Source organism: Corvus kubaryi, unplaced genomic scaffold, assembly GCF_017639235.1.
Source record: "Corvus kubaryi isolate FWS band 111438036 unplaced genomic scaffold, C.kubaryi_AGA036_p1.0 65362, whole genome shotgun sequence".
In the NCBI taxonomy this organism is placed as follows: Eukaryota; Metazoa; Chordata; class Aves; order Passeriformes; family Corvidae; genus Corvus; species Corvus kubaryi.
Window position 1 is genome coordinate 113,814 of NW_024581943.1, and position 14,495 is coordinate 128,308.

At 41.2% G+C, this 14,495-nt stretch overlaps 1 protein-coding gene across 8 annotated transcripts in view; it reads right to left on the reverse strand.

The window, feature by feature from the left end:
• LOC121673349 (A-kinase anchor protein 9-like) overlaps positions 1–14,028 on the reverse strand; it is a 107,063-nt gene extending 93,035 nt beyond the window's left edge. For 7 of the 8 annotated variants that reach the window (XM_042046588.1, XM_042046587.1, XM_042046585.1 and 4 more), the window contains exon 1: positions 13,774–14,027. In XM_042046588.1, coding sequence (XP_041902522.1) covers positions 13,774–13,821 — 48 coding nt within the window. In that variant the 5' untranslated portion in view covers positions 13,822–14,027. Of the gene's footprint in view, positions 1–13,773 lie in introns of all 8 variants that reach the window. The other variant, XM_042046589.1, reaches the window with a different exon arrangement.
• Between the last annotated feature and the right edge of the window lie 467 nt (positions 14,029–14,495).

Sequence of the window (14,495 nt, forward strand, 5' to 3'; positions counted from 1 at the left end):
TTAAAGAGGTGTTCTTCCCCAAACTAAGTAGATGAAGACAACACCTAAAAATACACACTTATTTTAGGGAGCACGGGAAGAGTGAAACACTATCATAAATTATTTTAATTGCTAGTCATCTTGCTGCATTACATCACAAAAATGCAGTTTTCATATAATCCTTTTGTTGCACGGATTAACCCAGCTCCTTAGGATGTAGTACAGTACTGAACTACTGAATATATGCCTATTTATTTGTATTTTTTAAAATTAAGTTTATATTGTATCCAATCTGGCACTGTGAAATCAAGTATTTGAATGTGACTCTCCCAACAAAAAGGGAGAATCTTACTGCAGTTGCTTGGGAAGAATAAACTTGTATCTAACTATTTCCTCCATTCTCTCACCACCACAATATATACTGCAATGAAACAATTGCATGGGGAGGAGCAGGAGAGAGGTAAGAGAGAGCTCCGTTGGCTTCTATCTCCCCTTAATTTCTCAATCAGTATTTGATCACATCAGCCCATTATCACCCAAGATAACAGCTATGATTCTACCAAATAACATAATTCTGTTTCTCAAGTTATTCTTACCTTGTTTCAGGTAAAACCCAAGAATATTACCTACCCAAGTTGACCACATTAGAAAAGCAATATTTGGCTTAAAGAAGTCATGAGAACAAAAAAAATCCATAATTGGGATTGTAGGCAGAAATCAATTTTGGGAGTCCTCCTCTGTTTCACGATACGAAAACAACAGTGTTGGCCACTACTGTGAAATGCAGGATCCCTTCCTCACCTCTTTCTTTCAGGCACCAGAAGATTCTGTAGGCTTCTTTTAGAGCCCACTAATGAAATGGGAATTTAAAATTCCTCCTTTCTGCCAATGGGCAAGTGTGTGAACTTTCTTCTACCATCTTTCATGCTGCTATGACTTCATGAGTTTTCTGCCGGCCTGTTCTTTCAGACTGTCAAAATGTCTCTGACAAGAAGCCCTATGCCTCAATTAATTAACCTCTCCCTAAGGCAGTATTACCCATGAGCATGCAGAAGGCACACTCCCTCCAATTCTGCAGGTTGTTTACAAAACATTCAACTGTACACCTGAAGAACACTACTTACCACCAGCTGGACTTTGCTTCAGCAATCTGAGCAGAGCAGTCCAGCTAATTTTCTGCCAACCTTGCAGACCACCTATCCAAGCTACCTATCTCCAGTTCGTACACATAGCTTGTAAGAGATCACATCAAATGCCTTCCTAAAGTCAAGGTAAACAACATCCACCATTCTCTCCCCATCTACTGAGACACTCCATTTATCACAGAGGACAACTGATTTGCCCTTGATAAATTCTGATCACGCTCTTGGCCTTGCTGTGCCTGAACACAGGTTCCAGGAGGACCTGCTCCATCATCTTCCTAGAGTCCACAGCCAGGCTGACCTGCCTATAGATCCTGATACTCCTTCTCACCCTTCCTGAAGATGAAGCTGGTGATTGTTTTTTTTCCACCGCTTCACTTTAAATCTCTAATGGCAATGACCTTTCAAAGATGAGCAAGGAAACAGCCTTGTAACAATAGCACCCAGCTCCTGCAGGATGTTGGGATACAGCCTACTCAGTGCCATAAATGTGTATACATCAGAATTGCTTAAGTGGCCCCCAGTTTGACCTTTTGTACAGTGGATAATACTTCACTGCTCCAATTCTGCCATTAAACTCGGGGACCTGGGAAGCCCAAGGACAGTCCTTACCAGAAAGAGGCAAAAAAAGCCTTGAGTGTTGCTTCCATGTCCTTTTGTACCACATTATTTTGAATTCTAAGCCTCTTCACCATGTTTGCCTTCACTTCAGTTTAGCACTGTGTACATATAACCACAGATTCTTTCCACTGCTAATAATGTAAATACTGAGTGACACAGACTTTGTGAAAGACTGAATGATCACCTACTTTGAGAATCAGCCATTAGAACAAATAACGCTAAGTCCAATTTTCTATTCATTTGTAACCATGAAATGATGATTGTACATAACAAGTCTTTAGTTTGCTTATAAGATGATGTCAAACAGTGTCAAAAATCTTTAACACTTTCAGCAAGTTCTGTTGGATCAGCTTTATTACCTAAATGAAGTCTCCTATTAACAGCTGTGCAGATCCCCAAGGATCTTAATATTGACAATTCATTCAGAGAAGTCTGTTTCATTTAAAGAGCAATCTTTGCCAGTCTTTTGAGACTCCCTAGTGAGTATATGCAGAGTCTTACTGACAACTGCAGGATAACTGCAGCCCTGGTTACAGTGTATTATCAAGCATCAATGTAGCTTCCAGGGGGCCAAGGTTGAGGATAATCAACTGTTTCTCAAAAATCATGAATACTGATTAGACTCCTACAGAAAATTGTATCAGGCAACTGCTGCTTCCTGTGGGATCCTAATCAATACTTCATTCCATCTCCCATAGTTCATTCTTCCACAACACACTGCAAATAATCAACTGCAAATCCTAATCAGTTAACTTTAAAAAAAACTACCATTTCTAGAGCACAGGGCTTTAAAGATGCAACAATACTGCAACACATAAAGAACTGCGTGGAGAGAATCTGTATCTGAAGAGGCTTTGTCCAGACTTCTCTGTGTAGCTAATGCAAGAAAACTTAAATCCCAAAAGCATTTGTCATTTGTGTTGATGCTTCAAGAAGGGGGCTGCAGCCCACTGCATGATTTTCCTGATCCGCAGAACTCCTGCACTGCCCAACAACGCGTATTTTTCCTTCCTCCTGCATTGTAACATTTACTCATTATACTAAATAAAGAAGAAGAGTTTATTAGATATTGGCTGAGAAGGGCTGAAGAAAGTATTTTTGGATGTTAGAAAAAGCATAAACTACTGATTTACTTTAAGTCTCTGTGTACTGTTTACATTAACCTGATTCATGTAAATTTAACTTTTTCCTCCTATGAGGAAACCGATTTAGTTGCATTTACGTAAAATACATCTACAGTTTTCCTCTTTAGTAAAAATGTAGTTATGACAGAGATATTTAAAGATCAAAAATTGAAAAAAATAAAACCAACAGGTAGAGAGAATATATAAAGGCACAGCAAGACCTCAAGAGTTGTGTCTGTATCTAATTTCTCATTAACCAAGAAGCCTGAAAGAGCCACCTTTAGAATGAACAGAATATGTCTAAATAATACTTTATTAATAACCAAGACAAGATGATAGTTCTTTTCAAGTTGACAAGCACCAACTGGCACAGAATCTGAGATGCTACATCTTTGGCAAAAAGACAATCAGCTTTTCAGATACAGATCAACAGTTTAAATTCAGTTCAAGCTAAGCAGGAACTGATAGCCATTCCTTGTTAATAAACACAAGTGATGCGGTGACTTCCATCCAGTTGTCAATGCCATCTTTTCAGGAACATTGTGTTGAGTTTTCAAAAGCAGTCTGGAGAATTTCGATACATTTTTAAGCAATTATTCATAGACATTCTGGCCACCTCTGTGCTTCAACTCCCTATAGAAACTGAGTAAAACTTAAATTTTCATTTTAAGAAATGTTCATGGTTTTGATTTTTTTTTTAGTAAATTGCAAATACTTTAGAACAAGTCAAACTCACTTGTGCTTCATCATTTTCCCACCTTGTTTATATCACTTTTACATTAATTCCCACCATGTGGCATGTCTGGCACTGAATGGACAGAGTGAGAACAAAGCCCACAAACTGCAGCTTGTGAGAAACAGTTCTGTGAGGAGCAGAGCAGACATAAGGGAAGAACCAACTGCATGAATTTCATGCTCAGTGTGCAAGGCTTGACAGGCTTGTACTGTTTTGACAGGCTTTTATTACTTTTTACATGGTGCTGAATCATGAGAAAAGCAAGCTCACAAAGACACTGATATTGCTCACAAAACTGCAGACTTGTCTGTGGATTTTTGTTCTTTTATTTTTTCTTTTTAAGAAAGCTAAATTGAATTCCTGGAATACATTCTAAATAACGAAGAAAACCTAACACATCCATCTTGAAGAAGTCTTGTATCAGGATGTCCCTTATTTCTTTTAACACAGCAAACTAGGCTAGCTAGCACAGCATACAACTGAACAGACCACGACAGGGTTTTCTTATCACTGTTATGAAGCATTACCTGGTATAGTAAGACATTTCTCCTATATACCTTTTAACTGAAAATACATATTCTCAATATTTATTTGAGTATATGTATATGCAAACATATGGTTTTATGTTAAATCACCTACCTCCCTTAGACAACCTAAATGGATTTAGGAATACTTAAATATTTTCCCCTTTGTTTTGTGGTTGGATACTGGGGGTTTCTTCACAGAGAAGAGTTTAATGACAAGTAAAAAAGTCAGCAAACAAAACCTGGATCAAGGGATAACCTCTTCTAGCAAATCACAGCCTAACACTGAAGTCAGATTTGAATAAACTGTTGTGCAATTTACTCTGCTTATTCTCTGGAACACCTATTTTATTAATATTTGCACAGAAACATTTTCAGTCCCAGAATCCCATCTACTCCATCTCCTCAACTCCACCAAGCTTCTCAGGTCTTTCTTGCTACCACAGTTCCAGAGATATGCTGTAATTTTGCCATGGCAGTACAGTTTTCATCAAATCTAAGCCTTCCTCTGAAAATATCACAAAAAAGGTATATATTCTCCTTACCATTATTATCTCCCATTGTGAAGAATTTTTAAATTTCTTCATATTTTGAGATTTAGAAGCATAGTCCAAGAGACCACCTCTTCTTTGTTTTGCCATGATGCTACAACTCAGTGTTCTTACAACCAGGATTTCATCACTCCCTCACTACCCTAAACTTTTTGTTTGGTATCTAGAGTCCCCCATTCTTTTGCCCAGCTGACAACTGTTGAATTTGTTCCATCTGGAAGCTTACTGGGGCTCCTTTTTAGAAGAGGAGGGAAGCAGGAGAACTCATTCCACACTTCCAAGAAAGTAAGAATTCTAAGAAATCTGAACATTTGTATTGATTCTTCAGTCTTTTCTCCACTGGTTGTAGGAAAGATAGTTATAAAATGTTGGCTTCTCAAGAAATCATGGGAAAATGAAGATTAAGGTTTTCTTCCACAAACATGAACACCAGAAACATCAACACAATAGGGTGTGTCCACTCTTTGCAGTCAACAGACAAGCATCTCATCAACATAAATTTCAAGATGTATTTATGTTTCAGCATAGCAGTAAAAAGACTGTAATTATCAATTGTGTTTTGTTGAACTGTGGTACATTTATCATTCCAAATTCAAAGTAACATGTTAGCTTGTATCAGTAACAAAATTATTTTGAAACAAATACATAGAAATACCTTGAAATCTGTCCTATGGGGCAGATATTTAAGACAGAGCTTTCAGACCCTAAATTAGGATTCCCAACAACTGGGTTACTAGTATATAATCTTACGTTGTAATATAAAGTAGCTCAACAAAGTTGGACCTACTTAAGCAGCACTTTTTTCTTTTGTCCTTATTTTCATCAGATTTTTCACTATTCCAAACTCTAAGATGCTAGAGTAACCATGTATTATTCTGCAGTTAACACCTTTTTCAATATTTAAAAGCACCTAGTTGATTGGTTATTTCCTATCAGGAAAAAAATACAGGATTTTCTGGCAACACCTACATATGCCAAAAAGTCTAATTCCCTTGAAGTATCAACACAATTTACTGAAAGCTCTTTAAAATGAATCTGTGGTGGTGATCAAGCTTATTTCCAAATAAGTACCAACAAACAGACTTGTCTAGATTCTGTTATAACAGGGAAACAAATTTTGCAGTCATCTCTGTTTTGCTATTGCAACATGCATACTAAGAAAATAAGTAGTTCAAAAGAAGACCACAGAAATGAGGGAGAGACTAGTGCTAAAATGAAGAAAGTCCTGAAAGTAGCCAAAGAGCAACTTTGTGCTTTCTTTTCTGTAATTCCTTCTCCTTACACAAGGAACGAGAAAACATTTTAAAACGCATTTTTACAACGCCATTTCTTGCTTGCACAGTGCTACTAACAATACGGTGTTGACTTATTTCTCTATTTTTGCGAAATTCGCTAGCATTTTGAATTAAAGAACAATTCTCTCTAAACTGGCAAAAAACCAAAGATTATTTTGAAGTGGTATTTCTCTGCATTCCCAGAAGAAAGCAAGTATAAATTAAAGCTCATTCTACCTTGCAACACTATTGGAAAGTAGAGAGCTATTTTAAAGATTTGAACAAAAGGGTATATTGATAATAACATCTAAAACCAATAATCAAGCCCTGTATCAAAAGCAAGAACAGATCTCTGGAATGAGGGAAATGGAGATCAGTGATATCAAAAAACCCACACTTGAAAATAGGAAGAATTCTAGTAGTTTCAATTTAAAAGAGTGTTGGAATCCCAGATTTCAACGCAAGTACCTTTTTTCTTTTTTTAACAAAAACCCAATAGAGTCCACAAAAAATCTGAACACATGAGAAAAAAAAATTAAACTTTCTTTTTATTTTTTCAAAGCAAAAAGAACACCGAGTAAACTGGAACAAGCTGATAGTCCTGTTATCCCCAAAAGAAAAATTAAACTAGTCATACCAATTTTTCTGCTATTACTCATACAATACGTCTTGAAAATGGTCTCAAAGATTTCCATTTGATCTCATCCAAGCTTATGTACCACCCTATTAGCAATCAATTATATAGATTTCCACTGTCTTGAACAAAAATAAATGCACGCACAACAAGCTGAACACCTCACACTTTGCTCCTTTCTCACCTCTACTCAATTTCTGTCCTATCTTCTTTTACTCAAAAAGTTTTAAAACCACGTGTTTTCTCTCCAGGGCAAGGTTCAGTCCTTATGTATGTGATCTTCTCTGCAAGACAAAGTAAGCTTTTAAGCTTACTCATGTTAATAACCAAAATATACACATGCAGTTCCACATACCTCCTATTATTGGCATTTAAAATTGACAGAGATGCAAAGGAGTGAGCAGATTGAAGCCTGTAAACAAAAAGAAGACAAACCTCACAAGTTGAGAAGGACCTAGAAAAACAAATAGCTTAGCAATGCAATAAAGGAATGCCTAAGAACTAGATACAATTTCTGAGGCTCTTCATGTGCAAGAAAAAGGGCTCCTTCAAATAAACTGTTCTTCATTACAGTACTTTTTCACAGAGTCACTGTACTCTCGAGCCAAAGCTTTCCCACACCTTTCCAGGAAACTCTTGAGATCCAGTTGCTTCCTCTCTTGTCCATTAATGCACACCAGCATCTTCAGATATAGAGAAAGCACTACAGCCATTCCGTGAACTTTTAACTCAAAAAGCTTCTTCCGTCCACAATTTATGAACAGTGACCATGATGATTAGGGCTTTATGATGAAATCAGCACTTTGTGATACGGAAAATATGAGTTCTTTTAAGAGAAAAGCAGAGTAGGAAAACAGACTGAAAAGTAAATTCGTCCTTCCATAACTCAGTTTATTTTTGCTCAAGTTACTTGAGGCAGACAGGATAAACAAAATGAACAAGTCTACACTTGAAAGCAAAAGATGATGTGTGAGTAGCCTAGCTCTTTAATGACATGTTAGTTTTAAATCTATTTAATTTGACTGACCCTGAAATTAGCTCAGTTGGTTAGAGCATGGTGCTGATAACACCATGGTTGTGGGTTCAATCCCCATATGTAAATGTCTTAAGTCACTTAAGAGTTGAACTTGATGATCCTTGTAGTCCCCTTTCAACCCAAAATATTCTGTGATCTGTGACTTTAGTGACAAAAAACTCTTTAATAACCACCGAGATACTGCTTTTTTTCCTCTTCAGGTAAATTACAGGGAGTTTAAAAGCACTTGTTTTACACACAATCTATACTTTGAGCTCTTCTGGGGGATTTAAATTAGAGCTTTAATCACTGAGTCGCAGAATTATTCCATGCTTGCTTGAGTGTTTTATATAAAAAAACCTCAACATATCAACCTTTCCTTAAGAATGCCAAAACAACTCAGGCCAAAGAGGCCAGAGATAAGTGAGTAAAATCTTTTTCTCCCCTCAAACGAGTAAGAAAGACATAACAATGCAAACAGCAAACATTCCCAGACTCTTAGACAATGCTATTTTAATAATACATATACTTTTCATCTTCAGCCATCTGAAATATTTACATGCACGACCAGATGACAAAATATGTAATTATTTCTTTTGACTATTCAATTTGTGAAGATTAACTTGCCAAATTAGTTATACAACCTGTAATACTTGTCCACTGAGAGCCATTAGAGCCTCCCCAACCAACATCACTGTTCCATCTGCTCAGTCATCTTCTGGTGTAGATCAAAAGCAGTAACAGCCTCTCTCTCTCTGCTCTCAAGTGTTTGAACTAAACGAACTCACTAATTTCTTCAGGTTCTCCAACAACTACATAGTTTCTTAGAACACTGCAAACATACATAAAAGCTTTGAAAAACAAGGCAGTAAATTGTGTATTTCTAACATTAGACCTGAAATCCTAGACCAACCCAAGAGAATTTAAGAAATATATTTGTCTCTTTGCTTACCCCTCCCACAGCAAAAAACCCAAGCATACAGCTAAGGAGTGCCTTTTGCTCACTAGAAATTTAAACACATATTTAAATACTCTGCTAACTAAATTTCAGTACTGTCATAGGTTAGCAAGCATAGTCCCGGAAGGGACGTCCTTGCTAAGGGGTGCTTACAGTTTCCTCTGGGAACTGATAGAACCTATCAGCTGGCCAGTTTGAATATGGACAATTCTCTAAGCCACTTAAAGTTGTGATCACCTCTGTGATCCACATTTAAGAATAGGCAAACTCCCCCTCCAAGCTCTCTCTCGTTTCCGGCGCTGGGACAGGTGGCTGCAGGCCCCGTGTGGGGGCCAGCGGGCCCGGCCAGGCCCTGCCTGGGCCAGGCCGGGCCGGGCCACGGCCATCCTGGAGCCATGGACCTGTTCCAGCCGTGGAACCCCCCCCCCACTGCCTTGCCGTGGGCAGCTGGAGCGGCTCGGCTCTCCCCCCTCTCCACTGCGATAAGAAAAATTCAACATTCCAGCTGCAAAGCTGCAAGGCCGAGGTGAGATTAACCCTTTTATTGCTGTGAAGAGCTGAAAACCTGAGGGAAGAGAGAGAGGAGATGCTTAAAGCTGAAATTCTGTTGTGAAGCTATGATATATCAGAGTATCCTGTTGTAATTTCATGAAGATATGGGGGGTGGAGTGTTCAACTCGTGAGCAAAAGCACCTGCGCTGAGATAGGCAGATGCTGACGCAGCTGTAATTTCATGAGAAGTTTGGACAGGGAGAGATGAACCAGATGAGGACTTTTGCTCCAAACGGGAAAGGAGAAAACCTCAGTCCGTAGAGATGAACCAGATGAGGACTTTTGCTCCGAACGGGAAAGGAGAAAACCTCAGTCCGTAGAGATGCTCCCAGAGATAGTCCTAAAGATGAAGATGATGAAGACCCTTTGCTCCCAGGGAAGGAGAAGGGCCTCTGTTTTTGTTTCTGAACGGCTCAACCTTAAAATTGTACCCCAAAAAACTTCAAGAGTGGACCCTCGAAGGCAGTTGCGGGAAAAGCTGCAAGTCGGGGGAAAGGACTCACACGCAGGCAGAGAGACTCCTCTTCCTAAATGGACTGAACAATATTTGGAAGTGGGCGGCTGTCTCGTTGTGATAATGTTTTCATAGCATGAGCAAGAAGAGACTTCTCTTTCTAAATGGACTGAACAAGGTTATTATGGAAGTGGTAAACAGACTGAACATCTTAAGGGTTGTCTTTTCACATCGTCAGTGGGAGAAGGGAGGAAGGTGGGGGGAGGAGGAGAGTTCTGAAGGTGGTATTTTTTTTTTTTCTTCTTTTAGGTCTGTTAATAAACTTCTTTATATTCTTTCAAGTTTGGTGCCTGTTTTGCATTTCTCCTAATTCTTATCTCACAGCAGATAAACAGTAATGAGTATTTTGGACCAAACCACTACACTAAATTGGTGTTTCCGCCCGGTTACAAACCGAACCCGCGACAAGTACTGTAAAATGGATCATTCCATAAAACTTGGTATTGATATCTTCATCTCAATCTTGCCATTTATAATAGCTGTGCCTTTCACATATGTCTGTGCACATAGAAATTAAAATATTTTTGTAAATTTCAAAAGCTTTACACCAAAATACCCTCAAGCCCCTTTCTGACAAGGGAATCCAATTGCTGGCATTTTTATTCTGAAGCTAGCAAACTACTCTCTGTAGTTTTTGAAAGTTGATCAAAATAGTGCCATATTCTGGTAAGAAAAGCCTGCTACTAAGCTGCTAAATAAATACATGAAATTAAAATACCCAACCCAACTACAGTAAATAGTACCCCCTTTAATGTTAGATGAGATTTCCAAGCAGACTGATGCACACAGGAATCCATATATAGTATGTCATATCAAGATCTTCAAACACCATCCCCTGTAGTCTTTTTTAAGACCAGATACATATTCACTGTCTCAGGCCATCAATACTATTCTAGAATCTCCTCAGCAAGGCACAAAACATATCTGATGGATTTCTAATGTCACTGTGTTTTAGGGCACTGATCAACCTAATAGCATGCATCTGTATTTCTGCTGCTGGCACACATCTCCCTTCCACTTTCCCCCACAGTCAACACTGTTTGCCTTAACTGGCCTTTCTAACACTCTTCTTGCTCCACAATAATGACATCATGAGATAAGAGAACCGGTCTGTTTGTGGGAGAAGAGAGTTCTATAGGGGAACAGAGAGATCATTTCAATGGAAGGGAGACAGACATTTATAGAAGCTGGGATAATATTCAGCAGATTTACCTTGTGGCAAAAGAAAATGAATGACTACAGGTCTGGAAAAAGGAGCATGTAATTTACTGTGTTTAACTTTGTGCCTCCCTTGCCTTTTCGGGCTTGTAACAGACAGAACAACAACATATGGTGCAAACTGCTTCATAATGCAGACTTGGTGTAGTTTCCGAAAATCAACAGGTACCCATGAATATTGGTGAGCCTCCATCAAGACCTTTTTATTCCATTTTCCATATAATGTACTGACAAAGGCTGTGTGCTCACACTAAGACCCATTCTGCCAGGCTTGAGTACACTTAGCACCATTCAATCAAGGTAAGATTCATAATGCAGCTCTTCATTTCCAGTAACAATAAAGGAGGACTCAGAAGAAAATTCATTTCAGAAAATCCGCTTTTAATACACTTCTCTGTAAAAGATGTACGTGGGGGGAAAGTGTCTTAGAAGACATCAAGAAAAAGTTCCATTGCAGATAAATTCGCACAAAACCAAACTCCACATTTGCCTGCTTGATATTATGCTCAGAAAACAACCAAATGGTTGCTTTACAAGAAAGTTCATACGGTTTAATATGCACACACTGAGATTTAGCAGTACCTACTTTACAAGAAAAAAACCAACCCAAACGAAGCAAGAATCCAGGTCTCAACTGTGAATACTGTCCACTGTTAGCAATGTACCAGCCACGTTCATGGCATCTTTTACCAGACTCCCAAATTCCTACATTCATCTTGCAGCTTATGAAACATCTTATTTAAAATTTGTAATTTCAGGTGGATGGTTTAAGGTATCTGCAGTGTAGCAATACCTGCACTTTTTGCCATGGTAACAACACATACTTAAACATATTTTCTCAGAATTTAAATGACTCTCAAGTGATAAAGCTCAAAAGTTTTCTGGATACTTGTTGCTGTGGTTTGCAGAAAATATCCATTAGAGCCAAGCAATTTTAGAAGATGCACTGATTACACTACCGTGAATGCGTCTGAAAAAGAGAAAAACAGCTGCAGGAGCAACCCCTGCTTCCATTCTCTGCTAACACAATTTCTTCTTTTCTGCTTTTATCAGTGACATTTGTCACTGAAAGACTGTGACCTAATCTCATTAAATGTTAAATTAAATGTGCAGCACATTTAACTATATTATTCACATGTAAAAAAGGGGCAAATGTTACACAGAACACCAACAAAAAATCTGAAAAAACTCACTGCTTATATAGTCCCTTTTCACATAAACCATGTATAGTTTTAAAGAGTGATAAAGACTTAAATCACAGGGGACGTTTGAAATCATAGAATACTAAAGTCTTCAGGCAAATACAAGATCATTAGGTTTTAGACAGAAAAGACTAGAACAATAGTGAAAGTTATGACAGTACTCTTAAAATACAAATAAATTAGTAAAGTGTACATGTCTTCTCTCAAAGTTTGAAGGAAGCCACTGAACTCCTGCTAGAGTCCTGGCTCTTTGGTTCGATTTTCAGTAACTGTCATTAATTTTCTGTGTTAATCCCAGGCCAATAAGGGCAGAAAAATCTAAATTCTCTTGATAAACTCTTCATTGTGATTTATAATACTGGCAAATCTACTCCAAAAATTTTCTTTGTGAACTACTTTCTAATTTATCAAAACACTTAGCCAATCTGTGACAGAATGTACTGCCACCAGGATCTAATTTGTCCCAGTGTATTTTACCAGTACTACATAATGAGGTGCAAACACCACTCTTGCACTAAGCATTTAAGGAACAGGTTTTCCTATATAAGCATACAACTCCATCTAGGATAGCTTCCCAATGGACATTTTGAACCCAAACAGAAACACACTAAGTTAAGAAGTTTTTTACTAATACAGCAAAATACCTATTCAATACTTCGCAGATGAACTATATCTTTTCCATAGTCCACATAAATAAGACAATGATATTTCATAGTTTCATCTTTAGCTTCTCTTCATTTTGCCTGTACTATTAGATTCTGCCAAGTTACATGCGTATCTTTAGCATGAATGACTGACCAACTTCTGAAGCCTTATCATTTAACTATGACTACAGGAAGAAAATAGATTTTACCTAAGGCCAAAACACTAATTTTATCTAAAATGCCATTAATTAGCTTATCTCACTGACCACACCAAAGCTTTCTTTGAAGTAAAAAAAAGGTCCTCCTAAAGTGTAGTCTGGTCTGGTGCCCAGAAGGCGAAATGCTGTGCAGCCGGTGTGTTACTGAGCCACGCTTAGGGTAAAATGATAAGCTCCCCGATTAACCCTTGGGTAAGCCCGCAGAGCAGCGTCTGAGCCGCCTGACAGCCCCGAGGCGGTGACGGCTCAGCGCGGCTCTGCGGGCACCGGGATGCCGGCGCACACGGCGGGGTCCCGCGGGTGACTCACGGCATTCCCAGCCCGCACCACTGGCGGCATCGCTAATCCGCTGCCTCCTAAGGCTCTCTCACGGCATTAGTTCCACACTGAGGAACAGCTGTCGGTTTTATAAACTTCCTTAAAGGTTCACGGGGTTTCCCAGGCTTATGAGGTGAACGGGATTCGCGCCTCGGCTGCAAAGGGTAAGGAGGTTAACGCTCCTTCTCCTCTTCCTCCTCGGCTCTTCCTCCGCCCGGCGCCGCAGCGGGTGCTGTCCGGGTTGTCACCGTCCGGCCCCGTGACGGGCACCTGTGGCGTGCCATTTGTCGGGGCCGGTGTCGCCGGGCACTGGCACCCACCGCCCGGCCGGGAGCGCAGCCCGGCCCCGCGGCGGGCGGGGGAGCGCGGGGCGGGCGGCACAAAGCGCCTCCTCCGCCCGCGGCTTTGTTCGCGGCGGGGCCCCGCGCCAAGCCCCTGCCGCAGCCCCGCTTCGCCGCCGCACCGCGCGGCTCGGCCTGGCCCCACTGACAACCCTCCCCCGCCCTCACCCCGCTGTCTCCCGGCCACGCCACCGCCTCCTCCTCCTACCTTGGCTTTCCCAGCCTCCAGCTTTTTCAGCCGTTCCTCGTCCTCCATGGTGTCTGTGCGGAAGAGCAGGGTGTTACCGGCAGCAGGAGGAGGGGCTTGCCCCGTGCCCTCCCCTCAGCCGGAGCGTACACGCTCGCTGTCCGGTCCGGTCCCGTCCCGTCCCGTCCCGTCCTGCCTCACAGCGACGACAGCTGCCGTGGCGGTGCCACCGGCGCCGCCATCTTCAGCTCCACGTAAACACGCGGCCGGGGAAAGTGACGTCTGGCCGCCCGCTCCTCCTCCCGCCGCCGCCAGCCCCTCCTCCCCGAGCCCCGGCCGCTCCCGGCGCCTCTGCCTGCCGGCGACCCCCGCCCGCCTGGCTGCCGCCAAGTCCCGCCGGAGCCGCCCCCGGAGGAGCGGGTTTGGTCCCTGCAGGGCAGCGGCGGCGCCGGGGGCAGCGGGCGCGGACAGGGCCGGCGGGCACACCCCCCTCCACACCCCCGTGCCCTGCGGGCAGAGGCGGGGGGCTCCCGCTGCCCAAAAAAGAGCAGCACTGCCGAGGCTCCCGGCGCTCGCTGGGCTGCGACACGGGGCTCTGAACGGGCAGCACCCGAGCTCCGCTGCCCCACCAATCCCGTGTCTCTGGCTAGAAGGCTAATTCTGGCAGTTCCGATTTTCCAGGTGGTATCCTGCTCCTGCGTACGGCTCACTCAGTTGCAGGGATCCTACAGCTCTATCTAAAG